Source organism: Heterocephalus glaber, unplaced genomic scaffold (assembly GCF_053883595.1).
Source record: "Heterocephalus glaber isolate CG9 unplaced genomic scaffold, H.glaber_assembly_v1.0 deba00001744, whole genome shotgun sequence".
NCBI lineage: Eukaryota > Metazoa > Chordata > Mammalia > Rodentia > Bathyergidae > Heterocephalus > Heterocephalus glaber.
Genome location: NW_028258450.1, coordinates 3,974,796 through 4,000,445, shown reverse-complemented (window position 1 = coordinate 4,000,445; position 25,650 = coordinate 3,974,796). Strand labels below are relative to the sequence as shown.

The following is a 25,650-nucleotide window of genomic DNA, read 5'->3' as shown; positions in this document are numbered from 1 at the left end:
GAGCCATGCTGTACGCGTCCAACCCTGGAGGTGGAGGTACGCTTGGCTGTCACTCGGAGCAGGGTGGCGCTTTCGCCTATTTCCTGATAAAAGTTAACGGGGGGGGGGGGGAGTAGCATTTTTTTTTTCTTTTTTCATAAATATTCAGAAAGAAGCCGGAGGTGGTGGCACGGGTCTGTTATCCCAGCATTAGGGAGGCTGAGGCAGGAAGATCACCTCGAGGCCAGGCTGGGCTACACTGTGAGTTCAAACCAGCCCAGACTGCGTAGCGAGACTTTGTCTCAAAAAAAAAACAAAAACAAAAAAAAGGGCGGGATTTAGCTCAGTGGTTTCGCTGCCTGATGCGCAAGCGCAAGGACCCGAGTTCGATCCCCTGTACCAAAAAAAAAAAACCCAAACGTGCCGAAACAACCTAATTGTCCATCGATGGGGAACTCAAAATAATCTGTGGTCTAGTCCACAAAGGGACAGAAAGTAGCTGTAAAATGAGGAAGCCAGACATTAACTGATGCAGAATGAATATGTATCCGGATGAGGAGGGCTGCAAAGAAGGAAGCAGTGTCTAAAAAGTTAAAAAGTGGGAAGAAAAATGCCAGTTTTACTGTAGAATTCAGTGTGGAGATTCCTCAAAAAACTAAAACTAGGGCCGGGGATTTAGCTTAGTGGTTTCATCGCCTGCTGCGCAAGCACAAGGACCCCAGTTCAATCTCCAGTACCAAAAAAACCCCACAAAAACTAAAACTAGAGGTTCCATTTCATCCAGCTATTCCCTTTCTTGGTATCTTCCCGAAAGAATTAAAAGCATCATACCACAGTGATATATGTACGCCCATGTTTATAATGGCACAGTTTTTAACAGCTAAAACTTGGAAACAGCCCAAATGCCCATCAGCCAATGAATGGATAAAGATGTGGTTTTTTTCATACAATGGAGTACTATTCTGTCATAAAGGATGAGCTTGAGACATTTCTAGCTAAATGGATTCACCTTGAGACCATACTCTTAAGTGAAATAAATCAGACACACATGTGTAAATACCGCATTCTCTGGTGTGAGAAACCAAAAATGTATATAAGGATCAAAACATATAATAGATACTGGGAAATGGGAAGAAAATGTTCAAATGAGAAGGGGAAGTAGGGAGAGGGGAGGGGGAAAACAGGAAGGGACAAGGAAAAAAAGAATAGAAGGAAAAAATGGAAACAAAGTTTTGTAAATAAGGGAGAGAGAGGGTTCGAAGGGAGGGGAGGGGAATGGGAAAAAAAGAAGCAAGATACATGATGTACAGGTACAAATTCCCTATGATAAATGTGATCATTACAGATATCTAAAATGTACTATTTCCTTTCTAGTTAAGTAGGTCAACCCCATTTAAGCCTCAGTGAGCATCTCTCTGGCTGAGATGAAACTTCTGTCAGTCTCCAATAGGTCTGATCTGCCTCTTTGTTGGCTACACAGTCTCCGAAGCCTGCCCATTTACTTTGGAAACTGGACAGTGGTTTGGCTCCAGCATCTATGGCTGTTACTACCACTACTAGTTCAAGCACTGTGCTGTTTACTTCAATATCAAATATTTCTACCTCCACACCTGCTATGGAGCTCTTATTTGGTGCCCTAACAACTTCAGCTAGAACACTTGGTGGTGTAATATTGGAGTGTGGATTAAGTTTCTCTGGAGTGGGTGGAGCAGCTTCTAAGACATCTACTACAACTTCCACAACTACCATCACCACTGTTACCACCAACACCGCTGCCACAATCACCAGTGGCTTTAATCTGAATCTAAGATCACTGACATCAACTGCGATTAGTAACACTGATCTAGGCAGTGTTTCTTCTGTACCTCTTACTTTGACTGTTAATTCAGTAGTAACTCCTGTGATGACTTATGGTCAGCTGGATGGGCAGATAAACAAGTGGAGCCTTGAGGTAGAGGATCAAGAGAAACTCTTTACATCAGGCCACTCAGGTCAATGCTTGGAATCGTGCGGTGATTGAGGAGAATGGTGAGAAGGTCGCTGCTTTACCTAGCGAAGTGGAAACAGTGAAGCTCAAACAAAAAAGGTTGGGACAAGAATTGTATTTTATCTTGTGTCAGAAGAAGGAATTAGAAGATGTACTGACTCCTGCAGAGGAGCCTGTGAAGGACATGAGTGGGCCTGTCCATCTGTTGCATGCAGATGAGAAGCGGGAGAGGATGCATGGGGCAAAAGAAGGTAGAAGAGGTAAAGGTTTTTGAAGATTCATCACAAGGAGCAGCTACAGACTATGAAGATTCCCTTCGATTAAACGACTGTATCTTTAGCATATTGTTTGGGGATTATTCATTACCTATTACTTTCTGATGGTGTTAAATAGAGTAGCATTTACAGTTACTACTCAATCTTTGGTTGAAATAAAGTGTGCATGCATTTTTTCCACTCAGATACTGTGCTATTGCGAATTATACTGTAGTTTTGCTTTCAAAATTAAAGTTACTACTAAAATGTACTATTTAAAAAGAGAGAAAGAGTTAGTGCCAGTTTTTGCTTGTTTGATCCACAGAATATGTTCAAAAGCAACCAGCTGCTGACAGTGATAGGAGTGGGGAGGAAGGAGTGGGTGGAGGACAGATCCTTTTGTGCCTTTGTAAATTTTGAACCTTACATCAGTTACTCAAATAAATATACTGTACTTGATGTAAATGAAACTTCCTCAGCATCCGTGTGCATTGCTGCTGCCGCCTCTAGGAAAACTCTTGACTTGTCTGCCTGACTGCCCCCCAGGCACTCCAGGTGGACTGGGAAGGTACTGGGGACACCTGGGGGATGACTTTCTCCATCCACAGAGTGTTATTACTCATGTACCAGATATCTGAGCATACAGGAGAAGCCGTATTTACAGCAGTGCTCTTTTTTGGCTTTTGTTTTTGAAGACAGGGTCTCACTATATAGCCCAGGCTGGCCTTGAACTCACTATGCAGCGAGGCTGGCTTCTTTTCTAACTCATAGTAATCCTCCTGCCTTAGCTTCCCAAGTACTGAGATTATAGTCAAATGCCACCAAGCCCAGCAACCCTTGATTATTTTTTTTTTCTGGAACCCTTGATTAGTTCCTTTTTTTTTTTTTTTTTTTGGTACCAGGGATTGAACTCGGGACCTTGCACTTTCGAGGCAGGCCCTAGAACCACTGAGGTAAATCCCCGGCCCCCTTGATTACTTCTTAATAAAAGAATTTCTAGGGGCCGGGGATTTAGCTCAGTGGTTCCACCACCTGCCTTGCAAGCGGAAGGATCGGAGTTTGATCCCCAGTACCAAAAAGATAAAAGAATTTCTGAGCTGGATACAGAGCTTCACACCTACAATCCCAGCTCTCTGTGAGGCTGAGGCAGGAGGATCACAAGTTCAAGCTCAGTCTAGGCAATTAGTAATTTAGGAAGACTAAATCTCAAAATAAATAGGGCTGAGGCAGGCTGGGGATTTAGCTCAGTGGTTCTGCCACCGCCTGCCTCACAAGCGCAAGGACCAGAGTTAAATCCCTGGTACCAAAAGAAAAAAAAAAAATAGGGCTGAGACTGTAGCTCAGTGTGAAGGCCTTGGGTTCAATCCCTAGTACTGGAAAAAAGGAAAAAAAGTTCTGGTTGTTTTTCCTAAGATTCTATGCCAGGGCAAATGTTTTTATTTTTCTAAGTTTCTTTTGAAGCAGGACAGTTCTTCCCTGGTCCCTCCTGCCCTTCTCTTCAGGAAGCATTTCACTGGCACGGGTGCCAGGCACGCTTCTAAACACTCATAAATATCAGTGTACTGAATCCTCACACCCTTAGGGGGAGGAACTGTTGGCTGATACAGAGGTACACCCCTGTAATGCCAGTACTCAGGAGGCTGAGGCACGAGGGTACAAAGTTCAAGGCCAACCTAGACTGCACAGTGAGATCCTGTTATCCTCATTTCACAAAGGAACCAAGGCATCAAAAAGTTAAATCTTAACTACAACACACAGGGCTGGGGACATAGCTCAGTGGTGCTCCGCCTGCCTGGCAAGCACAAGGTCCTGAGTTCAATCCCTGGTTCTGCAAAAGAAAAAAAAAAAAAAAACATAACACAATGTGGCCAAAGTTCCCACATTTCTCTCCAGCAAAGGAAGAGGAAGACCAAGAGTGAGTGCAGGAGGAGAAAGAGAGAGAGAATGCAGAGAATGGGAATTAAACCACTGGATCAGTGAACATGGACTTGAGGTTGAGAGAGGTACTGGGGCTGAGGTCAGATAGCCAAAGGTGCCGAGAAAATGGCCCGCAGCCATGATTAATCACTAGGGCAATGCAAGTCAAACCACAATGAGACAGCACTTCACACCAATGAGGATGGAAGGCTGTGGCCAAGAAAGGGGAAAATAGACTGATGTCAAGCTGCAGGCCTATAATCCCAGCACTCTGGGAGTCTGAGGCAGGAGGAACCCAAGTTTGAGCCCAGCGTGGGCCACTTAGTGATTTAGCCAGACTCTGTCTAAAAAAAAAAAAGCCTGGGAATGTGGCTCAGTAGCTCAGTTCAATTCCCAGTGCCCCCAAAAAGGTGGAGAAGGGTAATGAGTGTTGACCAGGATGGGGAGAAATGAGATCTGTCCCTCAGTGCTGGTGGGAAGGAGGGGGCTACTGCCACTGTGGAAGAGCTTGGGACATTCCCAAAGCAACTGGACATGGGTTCGAACAATGACGAGTACACAAGTGACCACATCCAACACTTCCTGAAGTGAACACAGCAGAAACGTCTCTTGATGGGATGAACAGGGGAAAACATGGGAGGCCCCCAAATGGAATATTACTCAGCCCCATCCAAGGAATGCAGTACTCACACCCACTGCGACTCGATGAACCCTAAAACACGCACAGAGGCGTGTGCCCAGAGTCCCTGCCCTCTGCAAGGCTGAGGGAGGTAGATGGCAAGTTTGAGCCCAACCTGGGCAACTTAGCATGATCCTGCCTTAAAATATAAACAGCATTCGGGAGGCAGGGGCAGGAGGATGGCCACGAGTTCAAGGTCAGCCTGGGTCAGCCTGAACAAGAAGTGAGACCTTGTTTCAATAAATAAATAAATAAATAAATAGAGAGAGAGAGAGAGAGAGAGAGAGAGAGAGAGAGAGAGAGGGCTGAGGATGTAGCTTAGTGGTAGAGCACCCCTGGGTTCAATCTCCAGTATTGCAAAAAATACAGATTTTTTTTGAGAGGGCAGAGGTATTGAGTGTATGTGATGGGGTGGGTGTGGAGAGCGAAAGGTTGAAATAACCTTGAGAGACCTCTGAGTCTCTGGAGAACATAATGAATCCTGGATATGCAGCTGGCACAAAAACAAGGATGGTTACTTGTAACGAGAGTGGTTAAATAGAAAGAGTTCGAATGTCTGCAGTGCAAGGGAACGTTATTCCCGGAGTTGTAAAGATACATTTGACCTTTCCCCTGGAAAATAATTAGGCGCCGAATTATGTGTAGAGGAGGGGTTGGGGATTGTGGAAAAGGTATATAAAGGGCAATAAAGTGGGAAGAGGGGTCCCCCCTCTGCCTCTCTCTCCTTTTTGTTTTCCTCAGAGGTTGTGTTTTTCTTTCATCCTCTCCCCTCCTCTCAGGTACTGTTCGACTAGTGACGGCTGGCACCGTCAGGTGGGTGAGGGGGAGGTCATTGCTGTATTGTCCAGGCTGGTCCTGAACTCCTGGGCTCAAGCAATCCTCCCATCTCAGCCTCCCAAGTGCTGGAACTACAGGTTTAGTTACCACTGTGCCCAGCCTGGTATAAGATTTTTATTTATTTATTTATTTATTTAGCAGTTCTGAAAACTGAACCCAGGACCTTCACACTGAGAAATGTCCCCAGCCCTTTGTAATTTTTTTTATTTTGAGGCAGTGTTCCACTAAATTGCCCAGGCTGGGCTTAAATTTGTGATCCTCCTGCCTCAGCCTCCCAGAGGCTGGGAGTCCCAGAGCCTGGGACTACAAACATGCACCACTACACCTGGCTATGGTTCTTAAAATAACACATATGGTACCACATGCAAGAAGAGCCACAAATGCTGGGTGTGGTGGCGCATACCCATGATCCCAGCACTTGGGAGGCTGAGACAAGAGGATCACCCATAAATTCAAGGCCACCCTGAACTGTTGCATAGCAAGACCCTGTTTTAAAACACACACGCGCGCACCCAGAGAGGGGCTGGTGGGGGGAAAGAATGAAACAATCTGGGAAGGTGGCCTCCCAGTATGGTCCATCACACTGTGTTTCTCAGCACCCACTCTGAGGGTGTACTTCGTGCCTGCCTGCGCGCTTCCCCAGAGCTCTGCCCCCTTAAGGACTGGTCCCAGTTTTTGCAGAATCCGACCTTTGCTGTCAGTGCCTTCACTTACTCCTTTTTCCTTGAAAGGGTCCCCCAGGGACCCTTTGCTGGGCTCACCCCAGGGAACAATGACCAGGACAGCACAGGTACAAGGGCCAATTCCTGTACTTTCTTTGCTAATATGCATTGGTCCTGAAATGAAGCCATCTGGAAGCATCTCAGCTATGACTTTGGAACCAGACCTCACTCTGAGAGTCACTGGCAAGTAAGAGCTGGGGAAGTACGGGACAGGTGCCAAGGCCCACAGGCGCTGGATGGGGACAACAGGTGGGAGCGGAAAGAGAGGGGAAGCAGAGAGGCCCGTGAGAAATCTGGTGCTCCTGGTCAGGGAGCTGGCAGTGTGACCAGAAGTAGATGTGGAGGGAGGAGGTGGGGAGGGAGATAAACTCTTTCAGGCCATGCCCCCATAACCACCTCTTCCAATCAGATCCCACCTCCTAGCAGCAAGTCACCTATAGGCCCCTGATCCAATCACCTTCCAAAGGCCACACCCCTGAGCTCATGAGGCTTAGTGGGACGTCTAAATATAAACCATCGCATTTTACCCCATGGCAACCAAGTCATGGCACATTTACCAGGGACCAGAAGGAAGAAGTCCACTCCAGGAGGCACCCAGGATCAGGGGCACAAACACACGTACTGCTCAAATCTCACAGTAACTTTAGTCCGGCCCTTAGCCTGGCTGCCACCTTCAGGCCTCAGGGCCTTTGCTCATGCTGTGTCCCAGCATCTGATCAGCACTGCATGACCCAGTGAGGCTTTCCATTTTCTGTGGTCTCCCAGCAAGATGAGTCATTGTCCTTAACCTGCAGTGCAGAAAGCAAGGTTTGGAAGAAACTGATAAGACTCTCAGTAGCTCAGTAGCACCACATCTGCCTGGCAAGCACAAGGTCCTGAGTTGGATTCCAGGTATGAAAAAAAAAAAACTATAGAAACTGATAGATTCTCGCAAGGCCCATACAGCTAAGGAGATGGAAGTAAGGATTCAAATATATGTCTTTGGATATTGACACCCTTGCGCACTAGCTTAGTCTCTCTGTGCCTCAGTTTACTCACCTGGAAAATGGGGTAATAATGATATCTTCAGCTGAGTGTGGTGACACACACCTGTCATCCCCGCACTGAGGCAGGAGGATGGCTGTGAGTTCCAGGCCTGCCTGGACTACATAGCAAGACCCTGTCTCAAAAAAAAGAGAGAGAGGGCTGGGGATTTAGCTCAGTGGTTTTGCCCCCTACTGTGCAGGCATAAGGACCTGAGTTTGATCTCTGGTACCAAAAAAAAAGAGAGAGAAAAAACAAAACAAAATGAAGGGCTGCGGTGTGGCTCAGTACTTGTCCAGCATGTGTGAGGCCCTGGCTTCCATCTCTAATGCCATCAACAAAACAAAACAAAACCCAACACCACCACAAGGGCATGTGTTAATGACTTGCACAATGACCAGGCACACGTGTGTGGCTGCTGTTGGAGGGTCCGTCACTCAAGTAAGCAAAATTGTTCCGTGTCTTGCGTCCGTAATTGCCACCAGTTGCTGTTTATTTCATCCATTCAGGAAGATGGGCTTGGTGTCTTCACAGCTTTCTTTCTTTGAGACAGAGTCTCACTGTACAGTTTAGGCTGTCCTTGAATTTCCAGGGCACATTCCCACCTGAAATTATTTTTAATACGTGCTAAATAAATGAAGAATTCCTCCTAAATTGTTTCTACATGTTTAATTCCTGCCTTAGCAAAACCGCTAAATAAATGAAGAATCCCTCCTAAATTGTTTCTTTCTTTTTTGTTTTTGGTACCGGGGATCAAACTCGGGTCCTTCCACTTGTACAGCAAGCTGTGAAACCACTGAGCTAAATCCCTGCCCAAAACAGGATTTTTTTTTTTGGTACCGGTGATCGAACTCAGGACCTTGTGCTTGCAAGGCAGGCATCAGAACCACGGAGCTAAATCCCCAGCCCTCTAAATTGTTTCTACATGTTTAATTCCTGCCTTAGCAAAACCAACAAGTCCTTACATGATGTGTCCTTTGTTCTCCTTTTCTTTATTCACATGGTTCTACCCACATCGGTCTCTTTGTTGTCTTTCAAAGGGTCCCAGTTCTTCCTGCCTCAGGGCCTTTGCACTTGCTGCCCCTTCTCTTGTCCCCAGATATTGTAGCTCTCTTCTGTATTTCCTCTTGGTCTCTGCTCAAGGTCATCACCCCAGGAAGTCTCTATGGACCTGTATAAAACAGCATCCTCAGACACTATCTGCCTTCATTTATTAAAAACAAGTGTAATCCCATTGCATTAGAAGTGTCTTTGTTCCTCTTCTAGAAGCACAGGGTCCAATACCAGAGCCACAAGCTATATGGGGCTATCATGTCCTCCTTACAGGGCCCATCTGAATAGGGGTGTCCCATGAATGTAAAATATACACCAGATTTTGGGCTGGGGATTTAGCTCAGTAGTTTCACCACCTGCTGCGCAAGCGCAAGGACCTGAGTTCGATATCCCGGGCACCAAAAAAAATAAAATAAAAAATAAAAAAATAAATAAATATATATATATATATATATATACCAGATTTTACACTTGATCTTAGCCAAAAGGCTGAGAAGTGATATATACACCAGATTTTAAAGACAAAACCCAAAACATTTTAACAATTATTTTAAATGTATATATTGATAAAATATTGAAATAAGATTTAGGTTAAATATGTTATTAAATTTTCTTTTTTTTTTTTTTTTTGGTACCAGGGATAGAACTCGGGTCCTTGTGCTTGCGAGGCAGGCATCGGAACCACTGAGCTAAATCCCCAGCCGTAAATTTTAACTTTTTAAATCTATTTTATTTCATTTGGTGGTGGGGACTGAACCTAGGGCCTTTGCACTGAGTCCCAGCCCCACCCTATTTTTTTATTTATATTTTGAGACAGGGTCTTGCTAAGTCACTAAATTGTCCAGGTTGGGCTTGAACTTTAGATCCTCCTCCCTCAGCCTCCTAGAGTGCTTGGATCACAGGGGTGAGCCACCTTGATGGGCTTTTATCTTTTTTAAAGATATGGCTACTAGAAAGCGGAAAACGACATGTACAGTGGGTGCTTGGGACCTGTGGCTCATTTCTATCCAACACGCAGGGCAGGAAGGGTGTGCTTGGGGAAGGAACCCAATGCAGAATGCCACGCCTTCTCTTTTCCTTGCTGTTATCTCACCATCGGTAAAACAAAAAGCCCCAAACCCTTCATTGAGACTTAATGTACATAAAAGTTATCCATTTGAAGTGTACAATTCGAAAATTTTTAGTAAATTTACTGAGTTGCAGAACCATGACCATAGTCGTTTTAGGTTATTTCCCTCACCTCAGTAAGATCCCTCATGCTCCTCATTGGTCAAGGTCAGTTTCCTAACCCCAGGCAACCCGGAATGTGCCGTCAGGCGCTGTAGACCTCGGAATTTCAATATTTTATTTTATTTTTGGCAGTACTAGGAATTGAAACCAAGGTCTTCACATTGAGCTTCCAGTACATTCTCAGTTCTTTTATACTTTTAGACAAGGTCTCGCCTACTTGCCCAAGCTGGGCTCAAATTTGCGATCCTTCTGCCTCAGCCTCCCAGGGCGCTAAGATTACAGGCGTATGCCCCCGTGGGCGACTGGGCAGGGTTCAATTTCTGAGGATTGAATCCTGGTCTCAGTGGCTGGTGGCTCCCACTGCGTGACCAGTCGGCACTGAAGCCGCTGCAGTCCCCTACGAGGCTCGGAGTTTGGTGGAAAAAGGGAGGCAATCCTTGATCCTAGTGCCCCGTGCTCCCGCGTGCTTGCGGATGCGCGGGCGGCCCTCCAGGGGCCACGACCAGCTAGCGCGGCCCCACCGCGGGGCTGTGCGTCATGGCGAGGCCCACAAGGAGTAGGGGATGTTGGGCCACTGCATTCTAACGCTGCCCTCCTGAAACACCGGCAAGGCAGCAGACCTCAGCCTGGGGGTGTGGGTCGCGCCAGGGAACGACCCTTGTCGTTCACACCCTTCCTGGGTTTCGTCTTTACCCTAGCCCGCCCTCAACCGCCCGCCTCCCAAAATGGCGACCAACCGCCTCCTTTCCCGCCCGCGCCAGGTCACATGACCGAGGCAAAACCCGCCTCGCGGCTGGGCGGCTCAGTCCCTCGCTGAAGCTGCCGCGGCTAGGCGCCCGGTATGCATGCGCTGGGAGCCCGGACGGTGCGAGGCCGCGCACGCGCGCAGGCGCTACGGCTAGGGGGCGTGCGGGAGGGCAGCCAGGCTGCGCGTGCGCGCTGGGTGGCGCCCAGCAGCTAAGTGGGGGGCGCTGGGTGGCCCAAGAGGCGCAAGGTGCGAGGCCCGGCGCGCGAGCCCCCGGGGCGGGTAAAACCCGGTTGCTGCTGCCCTTGCCCCCTCGTCTTTATCCCTACCTTCCCTTTTCCTCCCTTTCCTCTTATTTTAACTCCTTCCTCCTTTTACAGACTCCTTCGCTCCTGGATTTCTTTTTTAGGGAGTCAGTCTCCCTTTCCAGGGGAGCCTTTCACCCTGCGTCACGCGCGCACCTTCTGCAGCCCAACAGCTCCAGGCCCGGTGCACCCCCACAGTCCCTTCCTCTTTGAAGACGACTCCTCTGGAGCCCCTAGCTCACTGCACCCCCTTTTCTTTCTCACCCTGCCCCTGCCCCCTGCCCCCTGCCCCCTGCCCCCAACTGCTCTGGCGCAGCCCCCCAGCTTGCGCTCTGGCCCCACCTGACTTCCGCCTTGTGCAGCTCGGCCTTGCATTAGCTGCCCCCACAAGGCCCCTTCTGCTAAACACCCGCCTTCGTCCTCAGCTCCGCTTTGGGGACCCAGATTTGTCTTTTTTTTTAGGGTCCTTTAGCAAAAACCAAAAATCTGCCCTGTCTGACTTGATTACGACCCTCTTGGTACTTTTAGGAGCTTCCTCTAGCAAAAGTACTGTTTTTTTCACCCAGTTTTTTTCTTCTTTATTCAGATCACTTTCTAGCAAAAATTCTTTCTTGCCACTTAGTCCCTCTTTTTGAACTATTTTTCTGCTTAAAACTGAGTCCTTCCAGTTTCTCTCTCCTCTAATAATCATTTCTCCAATCCTCCCCTCCCCAACTTTCCAACAAACATCTCTTTTTTTCATCCCCAATTTCACCCCATTAGGTTTCTCCCAGGAACATCCCTTAGATTCCTTCCCAGAGGGAAAATAAGGAACGAAAGAGAAAATAATTTCCTCTTGTCCTCAGAACCTTTTCCCCCACTTGTATCTTCCCAGTTTTGCTTTCCTCCTTCCAAAAATCCCCCCTCTCTCCCAGTTTCATACCTGTGTCTTGTTTTGGACCGGCATTCTCACTGCCCCTCCCTTTCCACCACCTGCTTTCAGGGCAAAAGAAATTGGATGAGTGTCCCGAGATTCCCACCAGCCTTCCAAGAGCAAATAGCCATGGTCTGATTGTCACCTGAACCCTGTCACTCCGTCTGGGGCCTAAACTGGGCCCTCCTGTTCCCTGGAGATTCACTCCCTTGCTCTTCTGGTGAGTTTCCTGGCTTCGAACTCCTCCACACTGTCACACGTTTCCAATCTATCGGAGAGTCTCAGCATCAGTTGTGAGTCCATTTGAGCTGGGGCCTAGGGAAGTCAGATAAGCCAGTGTTATCATGCATGTTGATCTCTTTGGAGGAATGCAGGCATTTATTAGATGGATATGTTTCATTGGTGATGCTTATTGTAAAAAAGATTTTTTCTTCCTATTCTCAGCATAGGAGTTCAGATGGTTACAGGCACTAACAGGTCAAGAATCACAGTAGTAGTGTTTGAAGATTTTTGTGTCCCATCTAGGTGATGCCAGCCAAGTGGAAATGCCAGGCCAATATTCCCAGAATTTTTTTTTTTATAAGAGGCTAGAGAATTATCTTTATGTGAAACATTCTGTTTTTTAACTGGTGGCAGTGAATTTAATAGGTCTTACAAATTATGTATGCTGGCCAACAGCTTGGAAATTTTGGTTCGATTTCTTTCTGTTAGAGAAACACCTGCCTGAGCACATGTGTACACAAAGGACTTTCTTTTTTTTTTTTTTGGTACAGGGGCTCGAACTCAGGACCTTGCGCTTGCGAGGCAGGCGGCACAACCACTGAGCTAAATCCCCTGGCCAGGACTTTTACTTTTAAGGGCAGCACATCTCAAACTTTTGATCTGTTTGTTTTGAAACAGGGTCTCCCTGTGCAGTTCAGGCTGGCCTCGAACTCACTGTGTAACTCAGGCTGCCCTTGAACTCATGGTGATCCTCCTGCCTCAGCCTCCCAAGTGCTGGCATTGTAGTCATGCACCACCATGCCAGGCCATGCCTGGAAATTTTAAAAATCTGTATTTCAGATGAAATGGCAAGAAGCCAAGCATGTTGGCACATGTCTGTAATCCCAGTACTGGGGGAGGCCAAGGCAGAATGATTGCAAGTTTGAGTCCTGCCTGGGCAGCTTAGCAAGACCTTGTCTTAAAATAAAAAAGGCCTGGCATGTAGCTGAGTAGCAGAGGGCTCTGGGTTCAATCCCCAGGACTGAAAAGAAGGAATATGAGATTAATTTTCATTTTATTGTCATCTGGATGCTCGTATCTGTTTCTGCATTCAGCCTCTGAAGATGTCAAATGTTGGGCCAGGGATTTAGCTCAGTGGTTCTGGTGCCTGCCTCACAAATGCAAGGTCCCAAGTTCGATCCCTGGTACCAAAAAAAAAAAAAGATGTCAAATGTCTTGTAGCCTCTGGGAAACTTCACTGAGAATGAAGAAGGCAGGTAACATCTAGAAACATGGAAATGATTTCAACCTCATTGATTCCCTGAAAGACTTCTGAGGGCTCCTAGGGGTCTTCTGCATCCGCCTTACTATAAACATTGCTGTTCCAGACTTTTTTTTTGGTACGGGGGATTCAACTCAGGTCCTTGCGGTTGCTTGCAGGGCAGGCGGTAGAACCACTGAGCTAAATCCCTGGGCCTGTTCCAGATTTTAATGCTTGTTTGCATTTTCTGCTAGGATCAGCTTTTGGAGAGTAAGAAACTTTGGTGTCTCCTTTCCTTCTTTAGTTTAGTAAGGATTTCCCTTTGTAAGTATCTGTCTGATTCCTCTGTGTTTCTGGGTCCCCATGAAAGCCTTAAATCCACTCTTGGAATTTGATCAGAGAAAATGATTCAACTGTCTCTTTAAAATTGTGTATGTGGTTACATAGCCAGAGAAGGGAGCCTTCCTTGTTTGCCTCACTTAAAAATGCTTGCGGAAGGGCTGGGGATTTAGCTCAGTGGTTCCAGCACCTGCCTCGAAAGTGCAAGGTCCTGAGTTCAATCCCCGATACCAAAAAAAAAAAAAAAATGCTTGCACAAGCCAGGCATGGTGGTACAGGCCTATAATCCCAACATTTTTGGAGGCTGAGGCAGGAGGATCACAAATTTGAGCCCATCCTGAGCAACTTAGTGAGACTCTGTCCCCCAGTGAAAAATATAAAGACTTGGGATATAGCTTAGTGTGAAGGACCTGGGTTCAATCCCCAAATAGTATGTGCTGCGTGTAGGACAGGAGTCCCAAACTTAAGTATATATGTAATAATAGAGTGGTAGTAGAGTAGTTAAGTGTAAGGACTTTGAAATCAGACTACTCAGGGTTCAATCCTAACTGATTTTGGACAACTTCTTTGGGCCTTATTTACCTCATCCATGACATGAAGTTAATAATGCAGTGTAGGCTGGGGATTTAGCTCAGTGGTTTCACTTGCAAGCACAAGGACCTGAGTTTGATCCCCCAGTACCAAAAAAAAAGATACTACTATTACTGCTACTACTAATAATGCAGTGTATTATTGAGGAAATATTGTGGGAACAAAATAAAATGATATATAAGTGGCCACACTAGTGTTTGGCCCACAATGAACCCTTTGGAATTATTTGCTGCTATTATGATCATGATGATGATGATGATGATGATGATGATGAAGAAGAAAAGGAAGAGGAAGAAGAGGAGGAGGAGGAAGAGGAAGAGGAGGAAGAGGAAGAAGAGGAAGAAGAAGAAAAGGGCCAGGCAGGCAGGTAAGTGAGGAGGCCATGAGCCCTGTCCACAAACTTCCCTCACCTTATCCTCTTGTTAACTGTCAGGAAAAATCAAATCTAATAATTTTCAAGAGAAGCCAGAGATCCACATACAGTATGTAGGTGGAATCACTCCCATTTAAAAAAATATTGACTAATCCAATTTGTGAAAACACTTGTAGGCCAAACAAAATGAGTCAGTTCCCAGTAATAGTTGGAACGGGAATGCAAGGAAAGAAGTTGCATGACTAGGGTGGAAGTTGTAGCCTTTCCATCTCCCAGCTCGCATCGGTCTCTTCTGGTAATGTGGATCCAGAGAGGGGAAGCAAAGTGCAGTGCTTGCGAGGGAAAAAAATTTTTAAAAGGCTGGCAACAGGTTGGAGCTTTTCAAAGAAGAAAAGAGGTGACTGAGTGGAACCCTGCCACTCATGAGTGAAAAGGGTGCTGTGAGCCTTTTGTGATGGTGCTGTGCCGGGCAAGGTGCTCTTTGGAAATACAAACACACAGGGCATAGTCCCAGGCACCTTGAAGCTTATAGTCTTGGAAAAATAGAAGAGCCTGAAAGATAAGACTGTTTATCTCTTATGGACTATTCGGGCAGTCTACAACTGGGTGGTAGGTTTCTTTCCCAAAATGTGGAATTTTAGAGGAGAATCCCTTTACTCCTCTACCCCCACTAGTCCTGGACTGATGGGTTTTGTTTTGGTTTGGTTTTTTGAGATAGGGTCTGGCCTTGAACTTGTGATCCTCTTGCCTCAGCCTCTTGAGTGCTAGGATTGGAATTGTGCACTACCACACCTTGTCCAGTGATGGGCCTTTTTTGTAAGAAAAAACTTTGAAGAGGCTAAGGCAGGAGGCTAGAAAATTTGAGGCCAGCCTGGGCAACTTAGTGGGACCTTGTCTTGAAACAAAAAAAAATTTTTTTTTTTTTTGGTACCAGGGATCAAACTTGGGACCTTGTGCTTGCAAGGCAGGCGGCTGAACCACTGAGCTAGGGCTTGGAATATAGCTCTCTTGCCTAGCATGAGCAGACCCTGAGTTCAATCCCCAACGCTGAAAGCAAAATAAGAAAAGAATTGCTTTGGATCCCCAGCATTGATTAAAAAATTGCTTTTAAACTCTTTCTTTCTTTCTCTCTGTCTCTCTTTCCTTGCTTCCTTCCTTTTCTCTTTCTTTCTGTCTTTCTCTCTCTCCTTTCTTTCTGTGGTGGTACTGGGGATTGAATTCAGAGCCTTCACACTAAGTTACAGAATATCCCAGCACTTTGTATTTTTTATCTTGAGCCAGGGTCTAGTGAAGTCATTATTGCCCAAGTTGGGCTAGAACTTGAATCCTTCTGCCTCAGTCTCATTTTTTTTAAACTAGGTGTTGAGGATGATAAAAGAAGATACTAGATCCTGAAGCTTACATCTCTCTCTTTTTTTTTACATCTCTTATGCAGCTCTAAACCACAATCAATTTCAAAATCAAATGAAATGCAAACAAAGCAGCCTGAGCAGTGCAGTTCAAATCACAAGCATTACTTTGGCGAGAGGGAGACTGTCCCCCAAAGGTCACTACTCCTCGAAACAGGTACTGTTCAGACTGCAGAGCTGGCCCTTCTGGCTTTTGTTACAACTCTATGACGTCCCCATTCTCCCGCCCCTTTTCTCAGTTTGTACTTTGAGCTACAAATCTCCATTTATACCACACTTCCCGCTGGCCTATAGTTGAACTCAAAGGCCCTGTTTACAGTCAAATCCACCTCTGTCCTGTCTTTAGCCTGTGGTGGTGACAGCAGTTCTTTCTGGCACAGATGCAATGATAAACACATCCAGGTAGTGCTTGATTAAAAGGTGACTCAGAGAGAGATCCAGATATGCTGTTTTTTCTTTTAGATGATTCTTAAATGAAAACAGAAAACTATTTGGATCCTTGGGAATATCTACAAAGTTGAAAAGGATGGCGAATACTGCCCTACAGGGAGATTCCCGCATAGGAAGTGCTAAAATGCTGGTTGAGTTGAATTAATTTGACAAGTTCTGTACCGCTTGGGGGAGGGGTGCCTTACTCTTTGGAAAGGATTGCAAATATCAGAGCCTAGTGTTGGACTTTCAGCTCTCTCTTCCTGAAGTTGTAACCAGACCAACCTGTTCCATGGACTGTTGGAAAGCAGGTGACTCAGCATTGGGGAATCCAGAGGCATTCCCCGTGTCTCCACCCCACTCTGCAGTTCAGGGAATCCCTATACAGAATCAGCACTGTGTAGGGTAAGAGTGCAAGCTCTAAAATAGCTGCACAAATTAAAATCTCTGGATTTAAGATCTGTCTCAGCCAACTATTAAGTATGTGACTTTGGACAAATTGCTGAGTCTCTCTTATCTGTAAACTAGGAGGTATAACTCTGGGTCATTGTAGGGAGTGAGTTAATCCACATACAGACCTTGGCATGAGGCCTAACTGAGAAAGTGCTTAATAAGCTTGATTTTTATGACTTTTTTTTTTTTTGGTACCGGCGATCCAACTTGGGTCCTTGTACTTGTGCAGCAGGCGGTGAAACCACTGAGCTAAATCCCCAGCCCATATAACTTTTTACTACTAGGTGAAAGAGGAGGAGAGGGTTAGTCCCCCTGTGGAGTAGCACTCTAAAAGCAGCTTTGGCATTGGTGGAGTCATCAGTTTTGCCTATAGATCCACACTCCCTTTTCTGCTTTTTGATGACCCAAAAAGCTCTGAGAATCCTGAGGTGTCTGAAATCTCTTTCAGTGGCCAGACCCAAGGCACCTGGTACCTTTTACAGTATACCAGTCCCTCAAGCTCTGTGTCGGGTAGGTTCCAGGGTCTGCACAGATACCTACTTAATAAAATGTAAATGCTATATGCAGTTGTTATTCTGTGTCGTTGAGGAAATAATGAAAAAAGTCTGTACATGTTTAATAAAGTCATACTTTTTTCTCTTCCTTTCCCTTCCTCTTTCCCTCCTTCTCTCCCTTCCTTTTGCCATACTGAGGATTGAACCCGGGGCTTTTGCACTGAATTACATCCCCAGCCCATTTTTTATTTTGAGACAAGGTCTTGCTGAGTTTCCCAGGCTGGGTTTAAACTTGTGATCCTCCTGTCTCAGTCTTCCAGAGTGCTAGGATTACAGATGTGCATCACCATGTTTTTCTCTCTGAATATTTTCAGTCTTTGGTTGAACCCTTCCTTGCATGCAGATCTGCAGATTCAAAGAGCCAACTATAGCCAGGCATAGTAGCACATGCCTATAATCCCAGCACTCAGGAAGCTGAGGCAGGAGGACTGCTGCAAGTTCAAGGCCAGCCTGGGCTACATAATGAGATCAAGGCCAGCCTGAACTACACAGTGAGATCTTGGGGGAGGGGAAGGGGAAACAAAGAGCCAACTATATTTATTTCACTTGCTCAGAGCAGGTGTTGCTGTTGAAATAATTTGGCCACAAGTGCTGCCCTGAACCACACTGGAATTATTAAAATATAGTATGCTTTGATTTCCTTTTTTTTTTTTTTAGGTAATGAGGTTTGAACCTCATTTTTAAAATTTTATTTTTTTAAATTTATTTTTAAAATTTATTTTGATTTTTTGAAACAAGGTCTCACTATGCATTTCAGGCTGGTCTTGAACTTATTTTGTAGTCCAGGATGGCGTTAAACTTGCAGCAATCCTCCTGCTTCAGCCTTCTGAGGGCTGGAATTACAGGGATGTAACACCATGCCCAGCTTTTAATTTTTAAATATCTATTTATTTTGCAGTCCTAAACATTGAACCCAAAGCCTTCACACTGAGCTGCATTCCCAGCCCTTTTTAATTTTTTTGTCTTGAGACAGGGTCTCCCTAAGTCTTTAAATTGCTCAGGCTGATCTTAAACTCGGGATCCTCCTGCTTCAGCCTCCCAGAGTACTGGGATTGCAAGCACTATCATGTGTGATTCACTCCCAGAATTCTTCATTCTTTATTTTTTTTTGGTACCAGGGATTGAACTTGAGACCTTGCACTTGTGAGGCAGGCGGCAAAACCACTGAGCTAAATCCCTGGCCCCAGAATTCTTCATTCTGAAACTCACTTGGGTCCCAAAGTTGTGATACAGGATTATGGACTTGTGTTCAACCATTAATCTGTGTTCTCTTGGCTGGTTGCGCGCACACAGACACACAAACAGATGTAAGGTGAAACAGGTTGTGAATGCAGCTGTTCTATTATAGATCAACATAAAAACTGCAAAGAAAGTGTAAGACCGCTGTCCTTACCAAACACTCCGAGGAGCTGACTATAGTGAAGCACACCCAGGGATCCCAGCAGTGCCTCCAGAATGTAAGACCAAAGGCCTTACCAAATGCTCCAAGGAGCTGACTGCCCCGAAGAACACCCGGAAAGGAACACACTGGACAAGTTGGAAAGTGAAACAGACCTTAGTCTGGCCAGACGGCACCCCCAAAGCAGAGTAGCTTAGAGAGGCGTAGTCCAGAGTCCGAGGCTCTTTTTATAGGGGCTTGCAGGGGAGTTAACAGGCGAAATTTACAGAAGAAGGAGCAAAGGTTTAGTGGTCTTACATTTGTATGTTAATTAGCCTGACATGTACTGTTAGTCAGCAGATGCTTTGTAGATTGGTCTATAGATAGTGGTGTCCAGAGCAAAGGGTTGGATAATTATGACTGATAGGGATCTTATCTAGTGTCCCTGAACTAAGAAGCATCTTTATATATTTACTCACATTCAATCACAGGTGGGGCTAGGGGAGTTTTATGATTACAGAGTTATGCAGTCTTACAAAAGTAGAAATTGATAGCCTAGAAGTCTAGACCCAAACTTGCATTATTCCAGGATCCACTAGATTTGTTAGCAGTGAGTTATCAAGCATTTATCACATGGAGGTGTGGATGTAATTATTCATAGTAGTCCCAAGTATAAACACCTGGAACACCCGTCAACAGGTGAATGAATAAGCATCACATAATCTAGTCAGACATGGAACATTATTTAGCCATGGAAAGGAGTGAGGTACTGATACACACTATAGGGTAGATGAGTCACTTTGAGTATTGTAATCTGGTAATTCTGGGAGTCAGATTTTCCCCATCCCCAGGATTGGTGGTTCCTGCTTGTTGTAATTGTTTGTCCATTGGGTTTTAAAAGCTATTTTTGTTTTTGTCCTTTTTTTTGGTTTGTTGAGACAGAGTCTGCTATTCAGTTCAGGCTGGCCTTGAACTCACTGTGTAGCCCAGGCTGGCCTTGAACTTGTGGCAATCTTCCTGCCTCAGCCTCCTGAGTGCTGGGATTATAGGCGTGCACCACACTTGGCCTTAAAAACGATTTTTGAAGGGCTGAGGATTTAGCTCAGTGGCACTGCACCTGCCTCTCAAGCCCAAGGTCCTGAGTTTGACCCCTCCCCCAAAAAAACACCCCTATTTCTTTTTTTGGTACCGGGGATCGAACTAGGGTCCTTGCGCTTGTGCAGCAGGTGGTGAAACCACTGAGCTAAATCCCCGGCAAAACACCCCTATTTTTGATAAAGACCATATTGTTTGTCAGGTGTGATCAGTAAAGTCTATTCTGTTAGTTCAGAGATCCCCTTCAATATTTGGAGCAAAAAGCCAGAACAGAACTAGCACTGTGGTAGTCCTGCAGGTGGCTGTATATGTGAGCACAGGATCTTCTCCAGACCTCAGCTGACCAGGCTGCACCTCTGCCTTACCCCCCACTTCCTGCCTGCACAGAGCAGGGTCAGCAGGCCTCGGGCCACAGCTTGAGCCTTCCAGGTCCTCCCTGAGCATGCACCCACCCTGAGCACATGCCCTTTCACAGTCTTCCACAGAGGTGAAAAGATTTGTTTTTTTAATGTAAAGAAAGTCCATTTTAGATCTCAACCTTGGAGTTGAGTGGGTTTTGACTAATGTACAAGGGTGATTGAAAATATGATGTTTAAATTAAAATATTTATTATAGCGAAAGACCCATTAGCATCAGGTCCCTTAAGATTACTCCTGCCCACTTCATGTCATCTTGTTCTTGCCACTTTCCAAAGTACCGAAAGTCCGTACTGTGAGTGTCTTTATGAGATGTGATCAAAAATAGGGAGAAAGCTGCAGCTGAGTACCATCCAGTGGAAAGGCAGGCTTGTAAAAGTGTTGCTGTCACCCACCTTACCCACTGGATCTGGCACCGTGTGACTTATAGCTCTTCCCAAAGTCAAAGTAACCATTAAATGTCAACATTTTGAGTCCGTTCAGGCCAGCAAAGCAGCCACAACAGTGCAACTAAAGACATTCACAAAAGAGAATTTCAGAACTGTTGAGAAAGCGGCAAGAATTATGGGATAAGTGTGTTCAAAGCAAGGGGGAAAATTTTTTTTTTTGGTATGGGGGATTGAACTCGGGACCTTGCGCTTTCAAGGCAAGCAGCAGAACCACTGAGCTAAATCCCTGGCCCCGAAAATCTTTTTTTTAAATAGCAAAACATTCATTGGTATATTTTAGGCATATATAATGCTAACACTTATTGTAGGGAATTTACACCTGCACATGATACATCTCGCCTCTTTGGGAAAACCTTCTTGAGGGGGATTGATGGTGACGTGTCTGTTTCTGTAACAAAGTTTTTCTTTTCTTTTTATTCTTTTTCAAAGTTTTTAAATTTAAACATTCATCATATATTTTTATCATACCTTGTATAATGTCACGTATCCAGCACTATCGTAGCATACAAAATAATCCCCTCCCCAACACATCCCTTGTGTGCCTCTCCTGTTCATTCTTCCACACCTCCCCGTGCTGGGCAACTTCTTGTCTTTTAGCGGTCCCCATAGTTTGCCTTTTCCAGAATGCCATACCCTTGGAACATGCAGCCCTCTCACGCTGGCTTTTTCACTCATGCATGTAAGATTCTTCTGCGTCTCTGTGGCCCGGTAGCTTGTTGCTTCTCATTGCTGAGTAATGCTCAGTTGGCTAGGTGAGTCACCCTTCATTTACCCAGTTGCCTCCGGGAACACCTTGGTTGCTTCTTGGACTTGGCGGTTATGAATTAAACCGTTAGAAACATTTGTGTGCCTGTTTTTATGTGGACGTATGCTTTCAGCCCCATTGAGCACATACCTAGGAGTGCAGTTGGTAGATGGTATGGTAAGATTATGTTTAGCTTTATAAGAAATTGCCAGGGTGGAAGCTTTTCAAAACGCTCATTCTCCACGGCCTCTGACTCCTGGCCTCTGGCAGATGACTCTTCGCCCCAGTTAAAATCCTTTGGCCCAGGCTGCAGCATCTGGTTCATTTACTTGTAATTTTCGCCAGTGGCCCAACTTGGGCAAGACCTTTGTGCTAGGCTCCAGGGAGCCACGGGCAGGTCAGACAGCCATAGCTGTTTGAGAACAAGATGCTCTCTGCTCTTCAGCACCAGGAAGCCACAGCAGATGCTCGCCGTGTCTCCACTCCCTGAGCTGGCGTGGGGGTTAAGGCCCCAAGCTCCTCAGTCACTTGTTGCTCAGCAGAACTCACTCTGTGGCTCTGATTCTGTCACTGCTTCCTAGCATTCTGATAAAGTTAGCATTTGGTATGGGTCTGTGATGGAATGGGTGAGAAGTTTTAAAATGACTAATTCAGTCTTTTTCTTTGGAGTTTGACTTTATGAGACGTCTCAGTGTGCTATCCAGGCTGGCCTCACACTCCTGGGCCACTCGCACCTGAGCCTCCACAGTGCTGGATGCGCCGTTGTGCCAGCCGCATCTTTGTACCCCTTGCAGGAGTGTCCAGACATTCTTTCTTTCTTTTTTTTTTAAACAAGACCATGTAAGTTGATTTATTTTATGTGTCTCTCTGAGGGAGACAGTAAGTATAAGGAACAGTGGCATAGTGTTTAAGAATTGTGGGATTGGTATATAGATGAAGTACATCCATTAAAAATTGTTAAATGGGGCCAGGGATTTAGCTCAGTGGTTTCACCGCCTGCTGTGCAAGCTTAAGGACCCGAGTTCAATCCCCAGTACCAAAAAAAAAAAAACAACCCAAAACAAAAATTGTTAAATGTCCTGTTCCTTTTTGGTCATAGTAATGCAGGGGTTCAGAAGGACTGGAGAAGGGAAGAGTAATCCTGGGAAGGGTGGGTGGGACGCATCTCAGGATCTTCAGAGAGACTTTGGTCTGTTCCATTGGAAAAGCATATTCATTAATAATTTATTTCTGTAATGCAATCTTCAAGATGTCTTCCAGTTTCATCTCTGATACATCTGTACCAGTAATATATTTCTTCCAGTCTTCTTGTTCTTGTGCCTGTGCTCTCATACTAACTATCCAGGATTAATTCAAAGAAAATTACTTTTTCAGGAGTGGTGCTGAATGTATTGTCAAAGAGAACCTGTTGTTGGGGATTTGGCTCAGTGACACTGTGCCTGCCTCACAAGAGCAAGGTCCTGAGTTTGATCCCCGGTACCAAAAAAAAAAAGAAGGTGCAACAGAAGCTGTAGTCACCAACTCCAGTTTCTACAGTGTGAACTCCATCTGATTGTCTTTGTTCAAAAAGTCAGATTTTGGAGCCGGGGATTTAGCTCAGTGGTCCCGCCACCTGCCTTGCAAGTGCAAGGACCTGAGTTCGATCCCCAGTACCAAAAAAAAAGTAAGGTTTTGCCTTCGGGAGAGGCAAGGTGGGAATCAGTATGTAATCCTGGGCCATGTATGACTTGGTACTCAATCTCCAGCGAGGCCATCAGTGGCCCGGGGCCAACAGAAGGGTGAAGGTCCCTGTGTAAGGAAGGGACAGGGCCCAGCCCCAGCAGCCCTGGGAGGAGCCAAGGGGAAGAGTAGCCAGATCTCATCACCCCTCCCTACTGGGTGACGTGGGGGGATGCGTAGGAGACGTGGGACCCTGGTGCTTTCCCTGCCTGAACTCCTCCAGGCAGGCAGGGGAACCTCAGGCAGCCAGGGTGAACTCTCCGTGTGAGGGAAAGCGAGGTCCTCTGAAGGGTAGAGTGACATTCTCATTCTTTTGGGGTTAGTTTTGGCAATGAGTCTTTCTAGGAATTTGCCTATTTTTCTGTTATCTATCTGTTTGTCTCTAATTTAGATATCTCGTCTAGTTATCTGATTTGTTAATAAGTTACCTAAATACAGTTGTCCACAGTATTCCCTTATAATCCTTTTGATTTTCGTGAGGTCATTAGTAATCTCCCCGTCTTTAATTTCTAACTTTAGCAATTTGTAGTATCTCTTTTCTTCCCCCCTCCTCCAAGGGTTTTAAATTTAATCCTGCTCCCTTCTGTTTTTTGATTTTTGCTTTTTGTTTTTTGAATGAATTCTACTAGTTTAGATGTCCTATCGGGGGCGTTTTTTTGTTTTCTTGTGTTAGGTAATGCTCAGATTCCTTTAGGGTGCAAACTTAAAGTGGAACATTAGTCATGTTCTAGTCAGTTCTCTCCCTCCCTTCCCTCCCCTGTCTCCTTCCCCTCCCCTCGCTCCCTGAACCGGCTTGCCAAGTGCTCTGCCTCTGAGCTTTCACACCCAGCCCTTTCTTTTTTCCAGATAACTCAAAATCTCTGGTGGTTGGACGCAGGGTCTGAGTGAACTCTTAGACCTGGTCTGTGAATTCCCTTGCTGTGGACGCTGGTTTGCTGTTTTGAGCCCTGTTTGACTCACTTTTCCTTATTCTGTTGATGCTGTCCTCTTTCCCAGCTTTGTTGTTTTTGACAAGTTTAGTATCAGGCTGATTGTCATCCTTTGCAGACTGCTGGCCTCTTCTTTCTGGTACATTTTAAAGTTCACTCTTTGTCCTTAGTGTCCTGCAGTTCTGCTACTGTGTGTTGTGGAATGAATCCTTTCTCTGTGTGTGGGGGTGGGTGGGTACTGGGGTTTGAACCCAGGACTTTCACACTGAGATACATCCCCAGCCCTTTTATGTTTTGAGATAGGATCTCCCCAGATCATTAAATCAGGACTCATTAAATCGCTAAGCCTGGCCTGGTGCTTTCAGTCTTCCTGCCTCAGACCCCCAGAGTGCTGGGATTACAGGCCTGTGCCACCATGCCTGGTTTGAATCCGTTTTCCTTTATCCTGCCCTGACCTGGAAATGCTTAATCATATATCTTTTAACTCTGGATTCTTATGTTGTGCAATTCTATAAATTCCTCCTCTACTGTCTTTTGACGATTCCTTCTCTCTCGCATCCTCTTTCCTTTTGGACCCCTGTTGGGTCAGTATTAGACTTTTCTGTCTGCTTCTCCATATTTTCTCAACTTCTCATTCATGTGAATTCTGGGGGTTTTCTCAGGTTACCTATTCAGTGTTTCTCTCCAGCACTGTTTAACCCTTCCAGAACTTTTTTTTTTTTCGAGACAAGGTCTTATTTTGTAGTTCAGGCTGGCCTTGAACTCATTATGTAGTCCAGGCTGGGCTTCATACTTCCTGCCTCATCCTCCTGTGCTGGGATTACAGGCGTGAGTTACTATGCCCAGCCAGATCGTTTTTTCATTTAAATGTCTTTGATTTCTAGAACTTCCTTTTTTTTTTTTAATGTTTATTCTCATCCTGAGGTGACATCATATTCTCTTGCTCGGTTTTGTTGGCTCTCCTCACATTACTGTCTTCTAGTTCTTGGGGCTTTGTGAGCAGAGCCTCACTTTGGATTCACTTAGTGGTGCAGCTCTTCAAGCTTCCTAGGTCTCCACTGTGAGCTCAAGGCTCAAAGTGTTCTCTTCCCATCTGTCAGTTATTATGACCCCTGGTGCCAACCCTCAGGGTATCATTCATTAATAGAAGTATGACATGAGCCATACATAATATAATATATTCTAGAAGCCATATGAAAAAATTTTAAAAGTACATGAAATTAACTTAGTAATATATTTAACCCACTATTTCTAAATATTGTCACTTTAGCCAAGCATGGTGGCACATACCTGTAATCCCAGGACTGGGGAGACTGAGGCAGGAGGATCACTGTGAATTTGAGGCCAGTCTGGGCTACAGTGAGTTCAAGGCCACCCTGAACTACACAGCAAGACATGTCTCAAAAAAGCCAAAATAAATAAAATAAAATATTGTCACTTTACTATTTAATCTACCTAAAAATTTATTACATTTACATTTTTTTCACTAACTCTTCCCAATCCTGGTTGCACTTTATGTCTGCCATGTGTCTCCATTTGGGCCGGTCACAGCTGAGGTGCTTCACAACCCCATGGGATGTGTGACCCAGGGCCCCCAGCTCCAGGCCCCCACATGGATCTCATTTCCCCTTGGGCCGACTGGAGCTCATATGGTCAGGTTTCCTG

At 45.5% G+C, this 25,650-nt stretch overlaps 1 protein-coding gene and 2 pseudogenes across 16 annotated transcripts in view; 2 read left to right on the top strand and 1 right to left on the bottom strand.

The window, feature by feature from the left end:
* The first annotated feature begins 1,358 nt into the window (after positions 1 to 1,358).
* LOC110346076 (nucleoporin-62 C-terminal-like protein pseudogene) lies at positions 1,359 to 2,420 on the top strand (annotated as a pseudogene).
* A 6,353-nt stretch (positions 2,421 to 8,773) lies between these two features.
* On the bottom strand, positions 8,774 to 8,952 carry LOC147821354 (U2 spliceosomal RNA; annotated as a pseudogene).
* A 1,652-nt stretch (positions 8,953 to 10,604) lies between these two features.
* Positions 10,605 to 25,650, top strand: part of Znf541 (zinc finger protein 541) — a 44,945-nt gene continuing 29,899 nt past the window's right edge. For 2 of the 16 annotated variants that reach the window (XM_087200534.1, XM_087200535.1), the window contains exons 1-3: positions 11,031 to 11,864; positions 14,313 to 14,403; positions 15,845 to 15,975. In XM_087200534.1, coding sequence (XP_087056660.1) covers positions 15,879 to 15,975 — 97 coding nt within the window. In that variant the 5' untranslated portion in view covers positions 11,031 to 11,864; positions 14,313 to 14,403; positions 15,845 to 15,878. Of the gene's footprint in view, positions 10,709 to 11,029; positions 11,865 to 14,312; positions 14,404 to 15,844; positions 15,976 to 25,650 lie in introns of those variants that run through there. The other 14 variants (XM_087200530.1, XM_087200527.1, XM_087200529.1 and 11 more) reach the window with 14 other exon arrangements.